The sequence below is a fragment of the Oncorhynchus tshawytscha genome, linkage group LG08 (assembly GCF_018296145.1).
Source record: "Oncorhynchus tshawytscha isolate Ot180627B linkage group LG08, Otsh_v2.0, whole genome shotgun sequence".
NCBI classification, from domain to species: Eukaryota; Metazoa; Chordata; class Actinopteri; order Salmoniformes; family Salmonidae; genus Oncorhynchus; species Oncorhynchus tshawytscha.
In genome coordinates this window covers 22,522,243-22,544,901 of record NC_056436.1, presented here as the reverse complement: position 1 = coordinate 22,544,901, position 22,659 = coordinate 22,522,243, and the positions used below count along the sequence as shown (strand labels likewise).

At 40.9% G+C, this 22,659-nt stretch overlaps 1 protein-coding gene and 1 pseudogene across 2 annotated transcripts; one reads left to right on the top strand and one right to left on the bottom strand.

The window, feature by feature from the left end:
* Positions 1–1,314: 1,314 nt before the first annotated feature.
* LOC112256782 (protein FAM98B) lies at positions 1,315–8,370 on the top strand. Of its 2 annotated transcripts, XM_042325339.1 has the most exons (9): positions 1,315–1,522; positions 3,604–3,752; positions 3,857–3,985; positions 4,767–4,933; positions 6,481–6,561; positions 6,676–6,792; positions 6,937–7,104; positions 7,242–7,343; positions 7,800–7,908. In XM_042325339.1, exons 1-8 carry the CDS (start codon positions 1,485–1,487, stop codon positions 7,317–7,319), a joined length of 927 nt encoding a protein of 308 aa, XP_042181273.1. In that variant the 5' UTR covers positions 1,315–1,484; the 3' UTR covers positions 7,320–7,343; positions 7,800–7,908. The 2 variants fall into 2 exon arrangements, with proteins under 2 accessions (XP_042181273.1, XP_024286044.1); XM_024430276.2 differs by lacking the exon at positions 7,242–7,343 and having other exon boundaries at positions 1,316–1,522; positions 7,800–8,370.
* Positions 8,371–16,299: 7,929 nt separating this feature from the next.
* LOC112256783 overlaps positions 16,300–22,659 on the bottom strand; it is a 29,165-nt pseudogene continuing 22,805 nt past the window's right edge.

Sequence of the window (22,659 nt, the reverse complement as noted above, 5' to 3'; positions counted from 1 at the left end):
ATTAAAATAGATTTTTAGATTCTTTAAAGTATCCACCCTTAGCCTTGATGACAGCTTTGCACACTCTTGGCATTCTTTTCTGATATGGACACCATTTGTCTTCAACCCTGTAATGGACGCAGTCTGAATATGATTATAAAAGACATTTGTAATCAAATCAACATTTTTGTATTAATCATATGTCCCTCAAATGAATTCAATAATTACAAGTATAAAATGTCTCTTTTGCTATACCAAAGCCTGAAAGGGACACTGTCAGTGGCCTCTTAATTTATCAAAAGTATTGTTTCACTTCAGAATTTGAACTAAAATCAATATTCTCATGATTGCTCTAAACATTTCAGACTGAGCTCAAACATCAAATTCATATTTCATAACCTTTACAAAATGTATGACAACATTGTCATGTAACAGGGTTGAGAGTGAGATCAATGATTGTGTGCTAACTGTCTGAGCCATATTTGCTCATGATGCTATCTATCTTGCCTATGCTGCTCTGTACCATCACTCATTCATATATCTTTATGTACATATTCTTTATCCCCTTACACTGTGTATAAGACAGTAGTTTTGGAATTGTTAGTTAGATTACTTGTTGGTTATTGTCGGAACTAGAAGCACAAGCATTTCGCTACACTCGCATTAACATCTGCTAACCATCTGCTAACCATGTGTATGTGACAAATAAAATTTGATTTGATTTGATTTGCTTTGGTGAGAAAGTATTGGCATCAGGTACAACTACTTTAACCCTCTCACAAAATGAATACTTACGAACAATTGCCCCCACCCACAACTTCTCACCTGAATGTATTTTTTTTATTTGAAGGGGTTGAACAAAGGCCGTATTTGGAGTTGAGCTTCCCTTTAACCAGGGATATTTTTCAGGTATTAGGCTATCCCTAGCTCGTGGTAACTTGTACTCATGTTATTTTTCATTGAGCAAATATCAAAACTGGTAAGCGGGATGGTTTTATTATAGTACAAATTCCTTCCCTTCGAGTGAAATGCATTGGATAAGGTTTTCCCATGTGAAAGTCACATATACTATAATAATATTTTGTTGAATTACCTGACAGATAGTTATGGTTATATAGTAAATTGATAGCATTATCTATAGATCATGGGCCATGGCATAACACAAATTAAACATTTTAATTCACATAAATGAAAGGTAAATTATATTTCAGAATGGGATGTCACCTTTTCAAAGTGCGCTTTTTGATTATATTATTATACTTTTTTAGTCCACGGAAGATGTGACGAAAACACGGCAAAACACTAGGCGGAATGTAACTAACCAAGATGCATGTTCCATTACGGATTTAATTTTCGCTACACCTAACTCGCGGCATGTTTTTCAAAACGGCGTAGCTAGGTTAGTTCGTAGATAATGATATGTTTGTATCACATTGTCACACTCAAGCTTCTATCGGTTACATCTTTAAACTAAAAGGAATCTTCTGATATTGTTGTCTACCACAATGGAAAGTGATATTTTAGATGCGCTGGAACAAGTTGGGTAAGCAAGTATGCACAACACAATACCGCCACCACCGATGATGCTGTCCGCTAGCATGGGTGTTAACAATATAACAGTGTTGTGGAGTAGTGAACTACATGTATTTCAACTAGTAATTTAACTACATTTGCAGTAGGCTGGTGGTAGTTTAACTAGATTCAAATCTAGGTATCTAGCTAACTTAGTGTTTTAATACATTTGCCATAGAGTATCGGTGTAGCTAGCTAACTACTGGAACTACACTTTTTGTGCAAAAATAAATTCAGGGTTAAGTAGGAAATCATTTCCTTTCTCTTTCGGCATCAGACCGGCCCAATTCTCCCTTGAAACAGTTTTTGTGTTTAAATGGGCTAAATGGAGTCCCACGGTGGAGGTATAGTAATATCCATAAAACCTAGCGGTCAAACAGGTCATGGTTCCAATTGTCTTTGCACAATACATTTTTCCCATAAGGGAACAACTTTAAGGGCTGTGTTTTGTGTAGGCTTATCCCGGCGTGACGTTTTGATAACCATGTGAATCTCTCGGGCAAGGTGACTTTAATCAATATATTCGGCTTTATTAACTCTCAGATTCGAAAATGCTCATTAGGATCAAAGTAGACATAATGCAAAACTACAAATGCCTGCAAGCTCCTGCACGTAATCTCTAGCAGACTCCTTTGCTAACAGGAATTGTGTCAATTTAAAACCTGCACAGGATAGTTCACAGAATTGTCCATTTTAAAGTAATGTTGCCAATTTATTCATTACTACATTTAGCTAACATTAGATTGTTAATCCAGAGATTCTTACCTTTGCCTCGATTTGGCAGTCTTGTCCAGATCATCATGGCATTTGTGGTCCTATATGATAGCGACATTAGCAGTTAATTAGTATTTCATTTTTGGGGGGGTTAATACAGGTATATTGATCAAAGTTATCTTGTCCTAGAGAGATTTACATGGTTATCAGAACGTCAGGCCAGGGTAAGCCTACACAAACACAGCCCTTATTTTAAGTGTTTCTAAAATCCCCTATGGGAAAAATGAATGGTGAAAAAACTATTGGAACCATTTTCCTGTTTGAACTCTAGGTTTTATGGGTTTATGACTCATACTGTGCTCTATTACAGTTTCTGTTAACATATGACCCCAAAGCGTTTTTGATTTACATATGATAATTTTTCACTAAGTAGTTTGGATGTCATCAACTACTTTTTCATAGTAGCTTTAGTTAAGTAAACGATTTACTAGAGCTTTAGTGTAGCTTAACTTCGTCCAGTGTGAAGTAATTGGTAGCTTGGTAAACCTATATTTTCATAGTAGCTTCCCCAACACTGCAATATACACTGAACAAAACTATAAACGCAACATGTAAAGTGTTGGTGTCATGAGCTGAAATATAAGATCCCAGAAATGTCCCATATGCACAAAAAGCTTATTTCTTTTTAAATATTCTGCACAAATGTGTTTACTTCCCTGTTAATGAGCATTTCTCATTTGCCAAGATAATTCATCCACTTGACAGGTGAGGCATATCAAGAATCTGATTTAACAGCATGATCATTAAACAGTTCACCTTGTGCTGGGGACAGAGAATTGAATGTTAATTTCTCTACCATAAGCTGCCTCCAACATTGTTTTAGAGAATTTGGCAGTAGGCCCAACCGGCCTCATAACCGCGGACCACGTGTATGGCGTTGTGTGTACGAGCTGATGTCAACCCAGTGCCCGATTTTGATTGCACAAAAATACTGTGAGGGGATCCTGAGGCCTGTTTTTCTTTGAGGTATCTGTGACCAACAGATGCATGTCTGTACTCCCAGTCACGTGAACCATAGATTAGGACCTAATAAAAATTATTTAAATTGACCGATTTCCTCATGAACTGTAACTCTGGAAAATCAATGAAATTGTTGCAAGTTGAGTTTTATATGTTTGTTCAGTATGCTTAACTAGTGTAGTCATTCTAGACAGTGGGAAAAAAATAAGGGTCCTTTGCTTATTCCCTCGCAAAAGCATCCATACAACATCCAAGTGCTATTATAGCTATGATTCAATGCTAGCGTACAGCTAGATCATATTGTTTGTTGGTGCGCAGGTATGAAGGACCTCTGCAGACTGAGGAAAGGCTTGTCAGAGCATGTGAAGGTGGACTTTTATCAACGGAGTATGTCAACCTATGTATGTGGTTAGCATCCCGTCTGAAACCGTTATGTGATCTGGAAGAGAGCATTTCTTCAGGTTCAGGTTAGCCAAAAGACATCACCTCTACTTTCCCATTTAATCTAAATTTGTTTTATTAAATTGGATACTATTGCCATTGCTAAGTTAATTCTGAAATGTGTGTTTAGGTGACACTGATGGCCTTCAGTTTGAGATGAGTGGCATGCTGAAGGAGTTGCAGTGCCCTTATCAAGGCCTTGTTTCCGGGATTATACAGGAAGGGCTGCAGAATAAGAAAGACTATCTAAAGCTAGTATGTAAGTATTGAATTGGCCATCTGTCCAGAATACTGGGCTGAGTACCATCATGTTATTATAATATTTTTTTCACCTTTATTAAGGTTAAGAACAAATTCTTAGGCCGTCATTGTAACAGTAACTGCCTTGTTCAGGGGCAGAACGACAGATTTTGACCTTGTCAGCTCGGGGATTCGATCTAGCAACCTTTCGGTTACTGGCCACACGCTCTAACCACTAGGCTACCTGCCGCCCATGATACCCTTTCTGGTATGTTGCGGCTCTGCCATGGTTCAGACTTACACCTTTCCTAATATAAATCAAATCAAATTTTATTGGTCACATATTTAGCAGATGTTGTTGCGGGTGTAGCGAAATGCTTGTTCTTAGCTCCAACACTGCAGTAATATCTAACAATGCAGACAAATCTAAAAGTAAAACAATGGAATTAAATATATAAATATTAGGATGAACAATGTCAGTGGCATTGACTAGAGTACAGTATGTAAACATGATTAAAGTGACCAGTGATTCCATGTCTATGTACATACAGTAGGGCAGCAGCCTCTAAAGTGCAGGGTTGAGTAACCGGGTGGTAGCAGGCTAGTGGAGTGACAAAGTTCAGGGCAGAGATAGAAGCTGTTTTTTTCAGTCTCTCGGTCCCAGCTTTGATCCACCTGTACTGACCTCACCTTCTGCATAATAGCAGGGTGAACAGGCTGTGACTCGGGTGGTTTTGGTCTTGAGTTTTCATTTTGCATATTTGTTTTTTTAACCTGTGGCTCCTATCTTTATTCTGCAGTGTTTTTATGCTCTGAGCTACAAGCTGCACAGATAGTAAAGGGACGACCGGCAAAGGACAAAGAACACAAAGACCGAAACGATCTCCAGGCAATCTGTGAAACACTGAAGCTCCCAGAGCTAAGAGAGCAGGGAGTAGCAGAGCTGTTCTCTGGGATAGGGAAACAGGTGTGTTCACTTCCTCTCAGAGCTCAGAAGGTTTGGTATACAAAAGCTGCAAAAACAGCCTTCGTTAACTCAATAGAATGTCCCGAATGCATAGCCATCGATTTTATCATTGTCTTTGTATTCAGATGCATTGTATCTTGTAGTGCCTTCAGAAAGTATTCACACCCCTTGACTTTTTCCAAACGTTGTTACAGCCTGAATTTAAAATGGATTAAATTGAGATTTTGTCTGTCACTGGCCTACACACAATACCCCAATGTCAAAGTGGAATTATGTACTTTGACATCTTTACAAATGAAAAGCTGAAATGTCTTAAGTCAATAAGTAGTAGGAAACGTGCTTAAAAAGTTGCATGGACTCAATATTTGTGCAATAAGTGTTTAACATGATTTTTGAATGACTACCTCATCTCTGTACCCCACACACACAATTATGTGTGGGGTACAGGTCCCTCAATCGAGCAGTGAATTTCAAACACTGATTCTACCCCAAAGACCAGGGAAGTTTGAATATCCCTTTGAGCATGGTGAAGTTATTCATTACACTTTGGATAGTGTATTAATACACCCAGTCACTACAATGATACAGGCGTCCTTACTAACTCAGTTGCCAGAGAGGAAGGAAACCGTACTGGGATTTCACCATGGTGACTTTAAAATAGTTAGAATTGAATGTCTGTGATAGGAGGGAACTGAGGATGGATCAAAAACATTGTAGCTACACCACAATACTAACCTAGTTGACAGGGTGAAAAGGACGCTTGTACAAAATAAAAATACTCCAAAACATGCATTCTGTTTGCATCAAGCCACTAAAGTAGTATTGAAGAAAATGTGGCAAAGCAATTAAATTTTAGTCCAAAATACTGTTATATTTGGGTAAAATATAGCACATTACTGAGTACCACTCCATATTTTCAAGCATAGTGGTGTCTGCATCATGTTATGGGTATGCTTATAATAGTTTTTCAGGATAAAGAATAAAGGGAATGGAACTAAGCAAAATCCTAAAGGAAAAACATTGTTCAGTCTGCTATCCACCAGACACTTGGAGATTAATTCACTTTTCAGCAGGACAATAATATAAAACAAGGCAAAATCTACAATGGAGTTGCTTACCAAGACGACTGAGTGTTCCTGAGTGTCCAAGTTACAGTTTATATGGCACCACCTGAAAATGGTTGTCTAGCAGTTATCAACAACCAATTTGACAGCTTGAAGAATTTTGAAAATAATAATTGGCAAATGTTGCACAATCCAAGTGTGGAAAGCTCTTAGACTTACCCAGAAAGACTCAAAGCTGTAATGGCTGCCAATGGTGCTTGTACGAAGTATTGACTTGGGTGTGAATACTTATGAAATTGTTTCTGTATTTGAATAAATGTGCAACGTTTTCTAAAAACATGTTTTCACTTTGTCATTATGGGGTATTGTGTGTAGATGGATGAGACATCTATTTAATCCATTTTAAATTCAGGCTGTAACAACAAAATGTGGAATAAGTAAAGGAGGATGAATACTTTCTGAAAGCACTGTATGTATTTCCAGATAAACGCAGTGCTTCAAGAGCTTCCAAAGGATCACATTGGAAAGCCTGTTCTGAAGAACTCTCTCGACAGTGAACAGTGGGTAAGCAGACTGCATTCAGAATGTCACCCATTTTTGTGGAGGCAAAGGGTATAATTCCTGCAAAGGCATGAGGGGATGCCAAGTGTGCATTGAATATGGGCCTCGTCTCCACAGGAGCGGCTGGAGCAGATCAACACGGTCCTGTCCTCAGAGTATGAGTGCCGACGGAGGATGCTGATCAAACGTCTCGACGTCACTGTGCAGTCTTTCGGCTGGTCAGAGAGAGCCAAGGCAGGTGGAGTGCTCTGGTGTATCTTGATAGTCTCAATGTTAGTGACCCCCTTAAATCGGCAGGCTACTCCCTTTCTGCTCTTTCTATGCAGAACGGCATTGTCTGTGTCCTATGCTCAACAAACTGTCTTGTCTGTCTGTTAGGAGAGAGTTGATAGCATGGCCAGGGCATACCAGCCAAAGAGACACACCCTGGCCCAGAGTTCATCTGTAGGCATGGCTCACCTGTTGGCAGCCAGGGAGGACATATGCAATGTGGTGAAGACCAGCAGTGGCTCCAGCAGAGAGAATACTGCCTGTGCTGTCAATAAGGTACTGTAGCCTTCCAGACTGTGGAATGTGACCCAAGGTACATTGTGTCCAAATGTCTAATGAGTGTACATAAGTCTTGAGCATTTAGGCCAAGTACCCAGCAGTGGAATTGCACTAATGTTGAGTTTCCATCTTAGATTTACCCAAAAGGCTCAGACTTTTCTGTTTCCATTTATGTGGACTGGCACCTGTGTCTCACTGGACCATGGCTCTGACTTGGGGCCAAAGCCAAGCTACTGGTATTTTTCAGCTGTCATTTACATATCAATAGCTACATGTGAACCATAATACCTCACAAAGCAACTCTTGTTTTTTTTTACCTTTAGCTAGGCAAGTTAGTGAAGAACAAATTCTTATTTACAATGACGGCATACCCCGGCCTAACCCGGACGACGCTGCGACAATTGTGTTACAGCCTGGAATCGAACCAGGGTCTGTAGTGACACCTCTTGCACTGAGATGCAGTGACTTAGACCGCTGTGCCACTCGGGAGCCCATGGTGCAGAGGTTGTTGAGTATGCTTGCCCCAAGTATTTAGTGTCACACTCCTGATGGAAACACAATTATACTAGAGCTAGCATTAACATAAAACACAGGCGACACACTGGGGTGGGGTACTTCTTAGGTGGAAGTGCAGCATAAATGACTCAAATGTTCTCCATCCATTGACCTACCATTGTATTTCTCTTCTATAGATCCTGATGGGTAGGGTGCCAGATAGAGGTGGCCGGCCCTCTGAGATAGATGCCCCTCTCCCTGAGATGCCAGCCTGGCAGAAGAGACAAGATGGTGGAGGGGGTTGGGGCGGTCGGGGAGGTGGTGGTTGGGGAGGGGGTAAGAGTGGCTGGCGAGGTGGTGGAGCTGGTTGGGGTCATGGAGGAAAGAGAGGACGTTATCAATACTAACTTACCAGGTTTTTGTAAAACTGAAAAGCCAGACAGTGTTCAATAGGTGAACTGAAACCTACTCATGGTTATATGTGTCGCTAAGTGCAACACTAAGGCATTGCTTATTTGGAGTGATAGGTACAGAATGTTGCTGTATGAACTCCAATTTTTGTCACTGATTTGTGTTCATTTTCAGAGTTCTTATGAACTGTGTTGCTGTGGAGAGTTGTAGAAGCAATACCGACAGTAAGTCAAACTCACTGACCATTTTTATATAGTTTTATCAAATTAACTTTTCGGAAATTGGAATTATGGTAATGAACTTTTTGATTTGAAGACTTAATCCGATTGACTTGAATAATAAAATGCTTTCTTCAGATTCAAATGTCTAGGTTCCCTGTGTGTGTGTGTGTGTACTTGTCTTTGTCTTGTGTAATTCCTTATGCATAGATATTTAATTAGTTTTACATGAGTTGAGTTCATTCACCCTCATGGATTGGCCTCTTGTATCAGAAGTTTGGCGTGATTTATGTCATAATGACCGTGACCTTACAAAACCAGTGGCTTGAACGTTGGCGGTATAGTGCTTCAAGTACAACTGCAAGTGCTCTTGCCATCCACAGCGAGACACTGGATGGGGCAAACATTCAGTGAAAGACGGTAGCAGCATCGATCGGGCAGAGATACTTAATTCTCCTGAGCCACATGTGGATAGCCTATGCGTAGTCAACAGAAAATGCTAACATCCGGTTTTCAGGGATACAGTATTTTCAACCCAACTTCTGTTTCCCCTGAAAAACAGAAGTGGGAACTCTGCTGAGTCATCTTTCTATGCCTGCTACTTTATGTGGATGACGAGCGTCCTGATAGCAGACCTCACCTATAGTAAGAATCTTTACTGGAAAACACAGAGCTCCAGAAAATCCAAGTGACCGAGGAAATGCCAAGGCTGTGTAAAGAGAACACAGACCTGAATAACGAGTGAAAAGCCTGGAATGGGGAACACGATAAGGGACAGGATCTGGGAGATGTGTAAAGCCCTGAATGAGTGCATCAGCAAAGGCGCACAGCTGGAGAGTGGAGACTCGACACCTGGAGCTTGAATGGCAGAGCGACACAGCCAGGAATCAGATTGAAATTGAAGGGTGATCTGTCCATTTAAAGACCAAATAACTTTTTTTTCACAAGGGTGAGTTGATGCAAAACTCAGTGGGAAAATGTAATTCTCACATCCTGGTGTTGTAGGAGAGGCTAAAGAAGTTGAATGACGGAATTACCGAAGCCAAAGATGCTGGCAAAACACAGCTCCATTGCACACAGGAAAAAGGCTCCATCTCTCACTGAGGAAACTGCGCAGTGTAAAGAACTTGAGCAGTGTGCCAAGCGATGCACCGTTGAGGAGTAGACCGAAAGTGGAGGTGGCGGCTCCACTCGATCCGACCCAAAGCTATGGTGACCAGTGAGCTGAGAGAAGGTGGGGATTTCCCTACAAAGACTTATAGATGACCTGGAGCCAGTGGGTTTGGCGACAAATATGTAGTAAGGGCCAGCCAACGAAAGCATACAGGTCGCAGTGGTGGGTAGTATATGGGGCTTTGGTGACAAAACAGATGGCACTGTGATAGACTGCATCCAATTTGCTGAGTAGAGTGTTGGAGGCTATTTTGTAAATGACATCGCCAAAGTCAAGAATCGGTAGGATAGTCAGTTTTACGAGGGCATGTTTGGTGAGTGAAGGAGGCTTTGTTGCAAAATAGGAAACCGATTCTAGATGTATTTCTGGATTGAAGATACTTACTGTGAGTCTGGAAGGAGAGTTTACAGTCTAACCAGACACCTAGGTATTTGTAGTTGTCTACATATTCTAAGTCAGAACGATCCAGAGTAGTGATGGTAGTCAGGTGGGAGGGTGCGGGCAGCAATCGGTAGAAGAGCATGCACTTAGTTTTTACTAGTATTTAAAAGCAGTTGGAGGCCACGGAAGGAGAGTTGTATGGCGTTGAAGCTCGTTTTGAGGTTTGTTAGCAAAGTGTCCAAAGAAGGGCCAGAAGTATACAGAATGGTGTCGTCTGCATAGAGGTGGATCAGAGACTCACCAGCAGCAAGAGCGACATTGATGTATACAGAGAAGAGAGTCGGTCCAAGAATTGAACCCTGTGGCACCCCCATAGAGACTGCCAGAGGCCCGGACAACAAGCCCTCCGATTTGACACACTGAACTCTATCAGAGAAGTAGTTGGTGAACCAGGCGAGGCAATCATTTGAGAAACCAAGGCTGTCGAGTCTGCCGATGAGGATGTGGTGTTTGACAGAGTCGAAAGCCTTGGTCAGGTCAATGAATACGGCTGCACAGTATTGTTTCTTATCAATGGCGGTTAAGATATAATTTAGGACCTTGAGCGTGGCTGAGGTGCACCCATGACCAGCTCTGAAACCAGATTGCATAGCGGAGAAGGTATGGTGGGATTCGAAATGGTCGGTAATCTGTTTGTTGACTTTTTTGTTGACTTCGAAGACCTTAGAAAGGCAGGGTGGGATAGATATAGGTCTGTAGCAGTTTGGGTCGAGTGTCTCCCCTTTGAAGAGGGGGATGAGCGCAGCTGCTTTCCAATCTTTGGGAATCTCAGACGACACGAGGTTGAACAGGCTAGTGATAGGGGTGGCAACAATTTCGGCAGATCATTTTAGAAAGAAAGGGTCCAAATTGTCTAGCCCGGCTGATTTGTAGGGGTCCAGATTTTGCAGCTCTTTCAGAACATCAGCTGACTGGATTTGGGAGAAGGAGAAATGGGAAAGGCTTGGGCGAGTTGCTGTGGGGAGTAGAGGTTAACCGATTAATCGGAATGGCCGATTTCAAGTTTTCATAATCGGAAATCTGTATTTTTTAAATATATATTTTTATACCTTTATTTAACTAGGCAAGTCAGTTTAAGAACGCATTCTTATTTTCAATGACTGCCTAGGAAAGGTGGGTTAACTGCCTCCCTGAACGACACATTTTCACCTTGTCAGCTCGGGGGACCCAATCTTGCAACCTTACAGTTAAGTAGTCCAACGCAATAAAGACCTGCCTCTCTCTCGTTGCACTCCACAAGGAGCATGCCTGTTACGCGAATGCAGTAAGCCAAGGTAAGTTGCTAGCTAGCATTAAACTTATCTTATAAAAAACAATCAATCATAATCACTGGTTAACTACACATGGTTGATGATATTACTAGATATTATCTAGCGTGTCCTGCGTTGCATATAATCTGACTGAGCATACAAGTATCTGACTGAGCGGTGGTAGGCAGAAGCAGGAGCGTAAACATTCATTCAAACAGCACTTTCGTGCGTTTTGCCAGCAGCTCTTCATTGTGCGTCAAGCATTGCGCTGTTTATGACTTCAAGCCTATCAACTCCCGAGATGAGGCTGTTGTAACCGAAGTGAAATGGCTAGCTAGTTAGCGAATGCTAATAGCGTTTCAAACTTCACTTGCTGAGCCTGTGGTTGTTTCCCTTGCTCTGCATGGGTAACGCTGCTTCGATGATGGCTGTTGTCGTTGTGTTGCTGGTTCGAGCCCAGGGAGGAGTGAGGAGAGGGACGGAAGCTATACTGTTACACTGGCAATACTAAAGTGCCTATAAGAACATCTAATAGTCAAAGGTTAATGAAATCCAAATGGTATAGAGGGAAATAGTCCTATAATTCCAAAAATAACTACAACCTAAAACTTCTTACTTGGGAATTTTGAAGACTCATGTTAAAAGGAACCACCAGCTTTCATATGTTCTCATGTTCTGAGCAAGGAACTAAAACGTTAGCTTTCTTACATAGCATATATTGCACTTTTACTTTCTTCTCCAACACTTTGTTTTTGCATTATTTAAACATGTTTCATTATTTACTTGAGGCTAAATTGATTTTATTGGTGTATTATATTAAGTTAAAATAAGTGTTCATTCAGTATTGTTGTAATTGTCATTATTACAAATAAATTACAAAAAGAATCGTCAGATTAATCGGTATTGGCTTTTTTGATCCTCCAATAATCGGTATCGGCGTTGAAAAATCATAATCAGTCGACCTCTAGTGGGGGGTGCAGTGCTGTTGACCGGGGTAGGGGTAGCCAGGTGGAAAGCATGGCCAGCCGTAGAAAAATGCTTATTGAAATTCTCAATTATAGTGGATTTATCGGTGGTGACAGTGTTTCCTATCTTCAGTGCAGTGGGCAGCTGGGAGGTGTTCTTATTCTCCATGGACTTTACAGTGATGGGGTGCGATCAATTCATATATGGTGTCCAGGGCACAGCTGGGGGGTGTATAACAAGCGGCAACGGTGAGAGACTTGTTTCTGGAAAGGTGGATTTTTAAAAGTAGAAGCTCGAATTGTTTGGGCACAGACCTGGATAACCATGGGCACACGCCAACACTCCATCATTTACAAACAAAGCATGTGTGTTTAGTGAGTCTGCCAGATCAGAGGCAGTCGGGATAACCAGGGATGTTCTCTTTAAGTGCCTGAATGGACCAATGTAAGTACTTTTGGGTAGCAAGGAAAATGAGTAAAGTAAATATTCTTTAGGAATGAGGTAAAAGTTGTCAAAAATATAAATATTAAAGTACAGATACTTAAGTAAAAATACATTCAAGTGCTAAAGTACTTTATGCCACTGCTTAGGATTCAGGAAGATAATTTTTTCAAAGCCTATTTTACTATTGCTTACTCTATACCTCTTCCTTTCTGAATATCTCCATCCCCTCTTCTCCATCCCCTCTTCTCCATCCCCTCTTGTGTATGTTTTTTTTTTTTTTTTTTTTTTTTACAAAACTCCTGATTTATTTACTTAGGCTATTCATAGCACTTGAAATAACAGAAGCTACATTATCATGTATTGTATATGGCATAAAAGTGATATGGTGTTAGATGGCTGTACCGTCACTTACATTATCTCTGTTTCCCAAGGGGTGCACTTTTAGTTTTTTGCCCGAGCACTACACAGCTGATTTTAAATAATGAACTCATCACATTTTGATTATTTAAATCAGCTGTGTGGTGCTAGGGAAAAAACGTGCACCACTTGGGGTCCCTAGATTAACTTTTCCCGAACTAGGTCCTATCTGGTGCTGAGGTGACCCTGATGATGAGTAAATGCAGTTTCCTATATGTACAGTGGGTGGCAGGATATATATGATCTGAGTTCCAGAGATCACAAAAATAAACTATAGCTGCTAGTAGCAATGAACAATAAAACACAGGATGACAGTAAGGACACAAATCAGTTGGATAACAAAGCAAGCACTCCTTTCCTACATGACAATCAGTGAAAGCATTACCATGTTAATCTCTCAATACCACAAGGATGATGCAAGTGAAGTTTAGTCTAGGTAATCATTCTTAAAACCATTACTTAATGTATTGAGTTTATCCATCTTTATAGATCAGCTGAATGCGCAAGCAGCAGGAATTCTGTTCTCATTTTCCCAAATAAAATATCCAGTGTAAATTTGCACACATTTCTAAAAACCTGTTTTTGCTTTGTCATTATGGGGTATTGTGTGTAGAATGATTAGGGGACACACACAATTTAATCCATTTTAGAATAAGGCTGTATAGTAACAATGTGGAAAAAGTCAAGGGTTCTAAATACACTGTATATATATTTTGCATTCATTTGCATGAGACAAACTCTACTTGATCAAGTTATTGCTCTAGTATCCACTGATGCCAATGACATCTATAGTGCCGCCATCTAAGGCTGCAGAGACTTTATATTCACACAGCTTCTAAGGACATACACATATGGTTTACATAACAAATTTCATGGCACCATGCCTGGAGTGAATCTGATGTATGGTTTATAAGAAGATGATTGCAGATGATTTTCTCCAGATGGGCCTATATCAGAGATCGGCAACTGGCGGTCATTCCTGCTCTACTAGATGGTCCTCATAAGGAAATCAATGACAGTCCATACACTTTCTGAAACTCTGAAAGCAATTCATTTCAACTGCACCTTCAAAACAATCCCCATAGTACTATTCAGGTACTATGGCTAGAATGGCATGTACTTAGGGCACAGTATGTGTGAGCCACTTCAAGTGTAGTACTATATGGAATAAATATTATTTTCCGTTTCATCCATTTCAATGTTAAAGGGACTGTTCCTCTTCAAGAATATCAATCAAATAAGGCCTAATGTTCAGTGTAACATCTTGGATAAGCATTTGTAGGTGGACTAGAGGAGTTCAAGGCCGACTGCGGTACTGCAGGCTTTGTTAGCCGAAAACAGTATCCCCCACAATAGTGAATGGAAAAATGTCTTTGTGATCTTCGTGTAAATAAAGCACTTTTTTGAAGTCTTTCATGATACCAACAATTGCTTCTAATACGCTCGATGTATGATCTTAAACTGATTATTTTTAAATTGCATACAATAAGTTAAGGATAATTTTGTTGCTAATGGCAGCTTGAGTTACTCAATGAGGGAGACAGCACTGAGCTAGTCTGCAAAGTCACTTCCTGGAGTAGCTCAAATTGCATGTTATGTCTCCATAGATGGGTTGGCTAACGATGTCATGAAAACTATGCGCACACATCCATGGGGCAGAAGTCAGCCTGTTTTTGTGATTCTGGATGGCCAGATTGCTAGCAAGAATCACAAGAAACTACCATGTGGGAAATCGTAAGTGGCTTGTTTCCGGTTATTGATACCATGTCTTGTTTTGAGGTGTTTTGACTGAATTCATGTCAATGCTAATACAGCTCAAATTCACTAGCTAACCAACAACTGTAATGATGTATTTGAGACAAGTGGTCATTGTGCAAATGTATTTATGTTTTCAATAAACATTGGAAGACAAAATATAGTTTGCATGTCAACAATCTAAGCCAACCTCATCCGTTTTGCCCCATGGTTGCACACAAGAATGCAGAGCTGTGCTTTATTATAGACAGACTTCTCACCATCTTAGTTCCTGTTGTATCAATGTTTTGACCATGACCATTTACAATCCAGGGTTACTCCAAGCAGTTTAGTCACCTCAACTTGCTCAATTTCCACATTATTCATTACAATAGTTAGTTGAGGTTTAGTGAATGATTTGTCCCAAATACAATGCCTTTAGTTTTTGAAATATTTAGGACTTATTCCTTGCCACCCATTCTGAAATTAACTGCAGGTCTTTGTTAAGTGTTGCTGTCATTTCATTCGCTGTGGTAGCTGACGTTTATAGTCATCCCATACATGGCCACACTGGCTGTCCTCAAAGCCAGTGGCATGTCATTAGTAAAGATTGAAAAAAGTAAAAAGGGCATAGACAGCTACCCTGGGAAATTCCTGATTTTACCTGGATTTTGTTGGATAGGCTTCCATTAAATAACTCTGTGTGTTTTGTTGGGACAGGTAACTCTATCCACAATATAGCAAGGGGTGTAAAGCCAAAACACGTTTGAACAGCAACAGACTATGATCTATGTCAAAAGCCACACTGAAATCTATCAAAACAGCCCCAACAATTTCTCTCAGCCAATTAGTCATTTGTATAAGTGCTGTGCTTGTTCCCTATAAGAGTGCTGACAGTCTTGTCAATTTGTTTACTGTAAAATAGCATTGTACCTGGTCAAACACATTTTTTTTCAACCATTTACTAATGGTTGGTAACAGGCTGATTGGTCAGCTATTTGAGCCAGTAAAGGGGGCTTTACTATTCTTAGGTAGGGAAATAACTTTTGCTTCCCTCCAGGCCTGAGGGCACACTTTCTAGTAGGCTTAAATTGAAGATGTGGCAATATCGTCCACTATTATCCTCAGTAATTTTCCATCCAAGTTGGCAGACCCTGGTGGCTTTTCACCTCTTCCACTGTTACTTTACGGAATTCAAAAATCCAATGCTTGCGTTTCATAATTTGGTGTGTGTATGTTAAAATAATACAAGTATTCTTTTCCCCCCGATATGTAAACAAAGTTATTCTTACGATGTATCATATTTAGATAATCAAGCTTAAAAACTCAACATGTGTGTGGCTATTGAATGACTACAGCTCTTTGGTTACAAAGACCCAGGTTTCCCCAAAGTGGGTTTTTTGGTACCATGTGGGCAACATCATAAAATGAACTCCTCTTGTGAATCAAAATAATGGTCTGTGTCAGGCCTATTACTAGGTCAAATAGAAGAGCAAAGGAGAAATCCTAAACCACCACAGGGGGAACATGGCAACACTTCTACACTCCTCAGATGCAAGTGCACTGCACCGAAGATAGATTTCATTTTAAAAATGAAATCTTTGTCATCTTCCATGGTCAAGCAGACAACCGCAGTCCAATGTAATCAAGAGTGATTTTAAGTTCCTTCTAAATTCTAAATCAAAACATTATTCAAGTCCTTCATTGTAAAAAACATCATCCAGTGTGCACATCGGAAAAATCGACCAAAAAATGGATCTGTAATTATACTGATATGCAAAAATCAGATTTAGATTCGAATTGCAACTTCAACATGGTTTCACTATATACAGCTAGGTACTGTACTGAAAAAGTGCTGCGTTTCATGTCAGTAATCGTTTAGTGTAAAAACTCCACAGTGAAATCTCAATAATACTGTTTGAGAGGGACACACACAAAGTCCTGTGATCCTTTCCTCAGGTTGCAGTCTCACCTCCATTAACACTTTGAAAAAGGGCCATCTGCTAGCACCGCCCTTTTTGGAGCCAGAGGCCACAGTTGCTCCAACGCACTAAAGTTTGGCATGAGCATTGAGGAAACTTGGAGAATATTGGTACCTCGTGCCCCAAAACAAATGTTTGAGTGGGGCTGAGGTTTGCACTTAGATAAGCCTGGAGTTGCGGAGGAACTGGATTAGAACTTTGTAAATGAAGCTGTATTGAGAGATGGTCTGCACCATCATCATACGCTGCTGCCGGAGCATGTTGAGAACAGTCGGGATGTCCAGCATCTGGAGGAAAGAGGTGGAAACAGGCCACAGACAGGGGTTTACAAAAGGAGTATGTTATTGGATTGGTTAATGGGCCTATTGATCTAAACTGTGGTGAGAGGTGATCAATGCCTACCTACATTCCTGATGAAATAGACTAGGGTTCACTCCTGGCGACCTTATTCATTTTTAGGCCTTCTACATAGCCCAGTACTGTAATATACATGTAGACGTTAATTAGGTGTTTACCTCGTTGTGTTCCAGACAGGCGATCATGACCTCAGAGAGGATGACCACCCCGGAGCGGCCCACTCCAGCACTACAGTGGACCAGCACAGGCAGGTTGGTGTTCTTTGGGTCGCTGGTGCTGTTGGTGTGTCTCCTCACTGACTGGATCTCCTCCAGGTACGCTGGGGAAAACATTTAAATAAGAGAATGATTGATTCTATTAACCGGACTAAATAAAAATAGGCTTTTACAACACAATCTCAATTTATCACTGAACACTCATTTAACTTTGACTGGAACTGCCTTCTTGACCTGCTCTCCCTTGGAATAGAGATTTCTTAAAGGGACTTCCTGGTTTGAATACACGTTACTCCAACTGATCCACTCACAGAGGAAGCCCTTGAAGTCCTCAGGGCAGCCGTGGTCGGGCCAGTCTGTGTACTGCAGGTGCCACACAGTGTGCTCCTGGCCCGTCAGCACGTGTTTTATCATCAAGCCTGTGGTGGCGTAGCAGCCTGAGTCCATCCTGAAGCGTGTGGTGATCTTAAAGTGTCCGTACGTCACTGTGTTGTGGCGGGAGCCGAGCCGTGGCCAGTAGCAGAAACTCTTTTCCCTGCCACCCTCCTGCAAAGGGGTTAGAGGCCAAAGGTTTGCCAGCGTCAAAGGGTAATGTTATTGCTTACAGGGCAGTATCCTAGATCTGAGGTCATGCAATAACAGTAACACACCATGGACATACAGACATAATAAAGTCCAGTGTAACACACACACACACACACCTCTTCAGCTGTAACCATGGCAATGATGGCCACGCCCTGCTCCCACACCATTTGCCAGAAGTCCTGACAGGTGTTGGAGAGAGGGCCTTGGGAGGCGATGTACCTCCACTCGTCTCCGCCCACCATGATCTAGGAAACGCCAGAGGAGAGATGGTTATAAGTGACCTCAACCACTGTAAAAGCATTTATAGTGCCTTCAGAATGTATTCAAACCCCTTGACTGAATCCACATGTGTTACAGCCTGAATTCAAAATGGATAAAAAATGTAATCTCACCCATCTACACTAGTAATTCCATCTAGTAATACCATGTTTGGAAACATTTTAGAAAATGTATTGAAAATGAAATGCAGAAACATCTCATTCATTGCATGCAAATCACAATACGATATTAGCACGATACTTAGGTGCGGATACGTATTACACTGCTCACAATTCTATATGTATTGCAATTCAACACTGATTTGATTGGGATTTGATGTTCCAAACATATTGCTCACTATATATTTCTGCTGAAGAGTGAACCTGACATTTATGTTGATCAGTCATATAAATAACAGTGCTGAAAACATCCTGACTCACTATTTAAAATGCTTATCAAAGCGACAATGACTGCATAAAGTCCAAAGCCATCAGCAGTCATCTGGAATGAAGAACAAGCGGAGAGGAGGCATTTCTGGGAAGTTAACCCTAACCTGGGAAACACTGCACTAGAGCAAAGACATTCATAAATGTATGGTGTATGTACAGGTAACTTCCGAAATAATGGAAACACAAGTAAATAAGGGATACAAAGTATATTGAAAGCAGGTGCTTCCATACTAGAGGTCCACCGATTAATTAGGGCCGATTTCAAGTTTTCATAACAATCGGAAATCAGTATCTTTGGACACCGTTTTTTTTTTTTTACACCGTTATTTCATCTTTATTTAACTAGGCAAGTCAGTTAAGAACACATTCTTATTTTCAATGAAGGCCTAGGAACGGTGGGTTAACTGCCTTGATCAGGGGCAGAACGACAAATTTTCACCTTGTCAGCTCGGGGGATTCAATCTTGTGACCTTACAGTTAACTAGTCCAACGCTCTAACCACCTGACTCTCAATGCACTCCACGAGGAGCCTGCCTGTTACGCGAATGCAGTAAGCCAAGGTAAGTTGCTAGCTAGCATTAAACGTATCTTATAAAAAAGAATCAATCATAATCACTAGTTAACAACACATGTTTGATGATATTACTAGTTTATCTAGCGTGTCCTGCGTTGAATATAATCAATGCAGTGCGTATCATTGCTACAATGTGTACCTAACCATAAACATCAATGCCTTTCTTAAAATCAATACACAGAAGTATATATTTTTAAACCTGCATATTTAGCTAAAAGAAATCCAGGTTAGCAGGCCATATTAACCAGGTGAAATTGTGTCACTTCTCTTGCGTTCATTGCACGCAGAGTCAGTGTATAGTTCTGTACCATCACTCTTTCATATATCTTTATGTACATATTCTTTATCCCTTTACACTTGTGTGTATAAGGTAATAGTCTTGGAATTGTTAGGTTAGATTACTCGTTGGTTATTACTGCATTGTCGGAACTAGAAGCACAAGCATTTCGCTACACTCGCATTAACATCTGCTAACCATGTGTATGTGACAAATAAATTTGATTTGATATATGCAACAGTTTGGGCCGCCTAATTTGCCAGAATTTTACGTAATTATGACATAACATTGGTGGTTGTGCAATATAACAGCTATATTTAGACATATGGATGCCACCCATTAGATAAAATACAGAACGGTTCCGTATTTCACTGAAAGCATAAACGTCTTGTTTTCGAGATGAGTTTCCAGATTCGACCATATTAATGACCTAAGGCTCATATTTCTGTGTGTTATCATGTTTTAACTAAGTCTGATTTGATAGAGCAGTCTGACTGAGCGGTGGTAGGCACCAGCAGGCTCGTAAGCATTCATTCAAACAGCACTTTCCTGCGTTTGCCAGCAGCTGTTTATGACTTCAAGCCTATCAACTCCCGAGATTAGGCTCATGTAACCGATCTGAAATGGCTAGCTAGTTAGAGTGGTGCGCGCTAATAGCGTTTCAAACGTCACTCGCTCTGAGACTTGGAGTAGTTATTCCCCTTGCTCTGCAAGGGCCGCGGCTTTTGTGGAGCGATGGGTAACGCCGCTTCGAGGGTGGCTGTTGTCGTTGTGTTCCTGGTTCGAGCCCAGGTAGGAGCGAGGAGAGGGATGGAAGCTATACTGTTACACTGGCAATACTAAAGTGCCTATAAGAACATCCAATAGTCAAAGGTTAATGAAATACAAATGGTATGGAGAGAAATAGTCCTATAATTCCTATAATAACTACAACCTAAAACTTCTTACCTGGGAATATTGAAGACTCATGTTAAAAGGAACCACCAGCTTTCATATGTTCTCATGTTCTGAGCAAGGAACTGAAACGTTAGCTTTCTTACATGACACATATTGCACTTTTACTTTCTTCTCCAACACTTTGATTTTTCATTATTTAAACCAAATTGAACATGTTTCATTATTTATTTGAGGCTAAATAGATTTTATTGATGTATTATATTAAGTTAAAATAAGTGTTCATTCAGTATTGTTGTAATTGTCATTATTACAAATACTTTTTTTATTTTTTATTGTCTGATTAAATCGGTATCAGCTTTTTTTGGTCCTCCATATAATCTGTATCAGCGTTGAAAAATCATAATCGGTCGACCTCTATTCCATACAGGTGTGGTTCCTGACTTAATTAAACAATTAACATCCCATCATGCTTAGGGTTGTGTATAAAAATACTGGGCAGGCCATTATTTAGGCTACCATGGTGTTTCTAGCTATCACCATCGGTTCACTGGGTTGGTTCGCACTATGGAGCCGAGCAAAGCCATACGACTCTGGACTAGTTACGCATTCACCATAAAATGCTGGAACCATGCAGGAAAAGACGGGGAGGCAGGGAGAAAATATCCAAGCCAGCATGGTCGGGTTCGGGTCGGCATGGTACTGTGAAAAGGGTGTTAGTGTGTCCATTACCCTGATGTGCGAGGCGTTGATGTAGCCAGTGTTGTTCTCCTTGCTGGGCACCAGCTCCACACGCGTGTCGTCGTAGGGCAGCACGTCCTGGAAGCGGTTCCTCTCGCCACTCTCGGGAAGCTGGGCGATGCTGCAGTCGCCTGCCGGACGCCGCTTGGCCACCTGCTCGTACTCCTGGAACACCATGCCCTGCTCCATACGCTGCTGCAGCTCCTTACACTGAGAGAGACACACAGACAAGGGTTAATGACAGAGACCTGGAATTGTTCCGGTAGGTATAAAATGATTGAAATGCTACAGTGTTGTGAGTAACTCTGCAAGAAATAAAGTACATTTTCCTGACAGCTGTTAAGGTCCCCTACATTGCTGTTATTACAGTGCTATCACTCTGATTAGTACGCCTGCGAAGAAGTGTCACTGGAGATGGACCTGGCCTGGAGTGTGATGGCGACTATGTTTAGTGGTAATACGGTCAAGTAAACGTTGTTAAACTGGAACCTAGTCGTTGTGTCATTTTGAGTTAACAATAGCTGGAAACAGCGTAGCAGTATCTGAATTCTGATTGAACAAACAAATGGTGCACCAACTAACACATTCAGGAGTTTCAACTAAAACCGATATAAAAAAAGTAGGACAATATTATCCTGGTAGAACTGTTCTATTTCATCACTACCATTCAACACCTTTTTGTTCTGTTTTATATAACATACTGTTTTGAGCTCCATTAACTAAGTCGTATGTTCTTTAATAGATGCAAGACAATAACATTTGGATAAAACATTACTCTGTATGCCTGCTATTCTGTTTGGCAATCAAATCACAAACTCTGCAAATGTAACGCAGTATCAATGTCTAGATTCTACAGAAAACATTGCAGTATCCACCCCTAGAACAAACCTTCTCTATAATACTGTTCATGTAAAATACCACAGGGCCTCTGAGCATAGGTGGTTACAAAACCACCTAGCTGCAAAACAAAACACACAAGAAATGTTGAAGAGGTTCCTCCTAAAACGAAGCATAAAATAAACCCCATTTAGCAAACAGTGTTAAAGGGACAACACCAGTCTAGAACAATGCCAGTGCCTACCCTCTCGTCGTTGGAGGTCTCGGGCTTCTCCTTGCCCCCTTCGTGCAGTGGCAGCCTGGACAGGGTCAGGCCGTTGAGGGCTGCCACCTTCAGAGGACCCATCTTCTTCAGCTCAACCCGCTTCTTCATGCCCTGGTGTTACAGAGGACAGAGAGAGAGTGAGTGAAGTTGGCAGTGTCAGAGAGGGAGATGAGGGGGAAGGACAGAAACGACATAGCCTGGTTATGCCTTTCCGTGGAATGCTACCGGACCAGCTATTGCGGTCGCCAGCCACATTCCTGTCACATGTTAAGTCACCTGACCAACAGAGAGTGTTTGATATTGGTTGAAATGGCCTTTGGGACATTCCAATACGTGTTGTGTGACATTGTGGTGTAAATGAGAAGATCATTCAAATGTCAGACATTTTAGCTATGAGGAAAAAAATATCTTAACTGACAAAGAAATTAAGAAGTCTCCATGACATGAAGATTGGGTAACAGCTGTTCCTTGAACTACGAAATACACACTGACACCTCTAGACAAATATTGTAAATAAATGTACTTTTAAAAAACTACACTACACAGCGAGTGAGGCAGCGGAAACTGG

What these genes read in the sequence shown, in the direction of transcription:
- LOC112256782 (XM_024430276.2), top strand. Translation starts at nt 1,485, where the DNA reads ATGGAAAGTGATATTTTAGATGCGCTGGAACAAGTTGG. An exon ending in TCTCTGGGATAGGGAAACAG is followed by an intron (nt 4,934 to 6,480) that starts GTGTGTTCACTT and finishes ATGTATTTCCAG; the next exon opens with ATAAACGCAGTGCTTCAAGA. An exon ending in GCTGGTCAGAGAGAGCCAAG is followed by an intron (nt 6,793 to 6,936) that starts GCAGGTGGAGTG and finishes TCTGTCTGTTAG; the next exon opens with GAGAGAGTTGATAGCATGGC.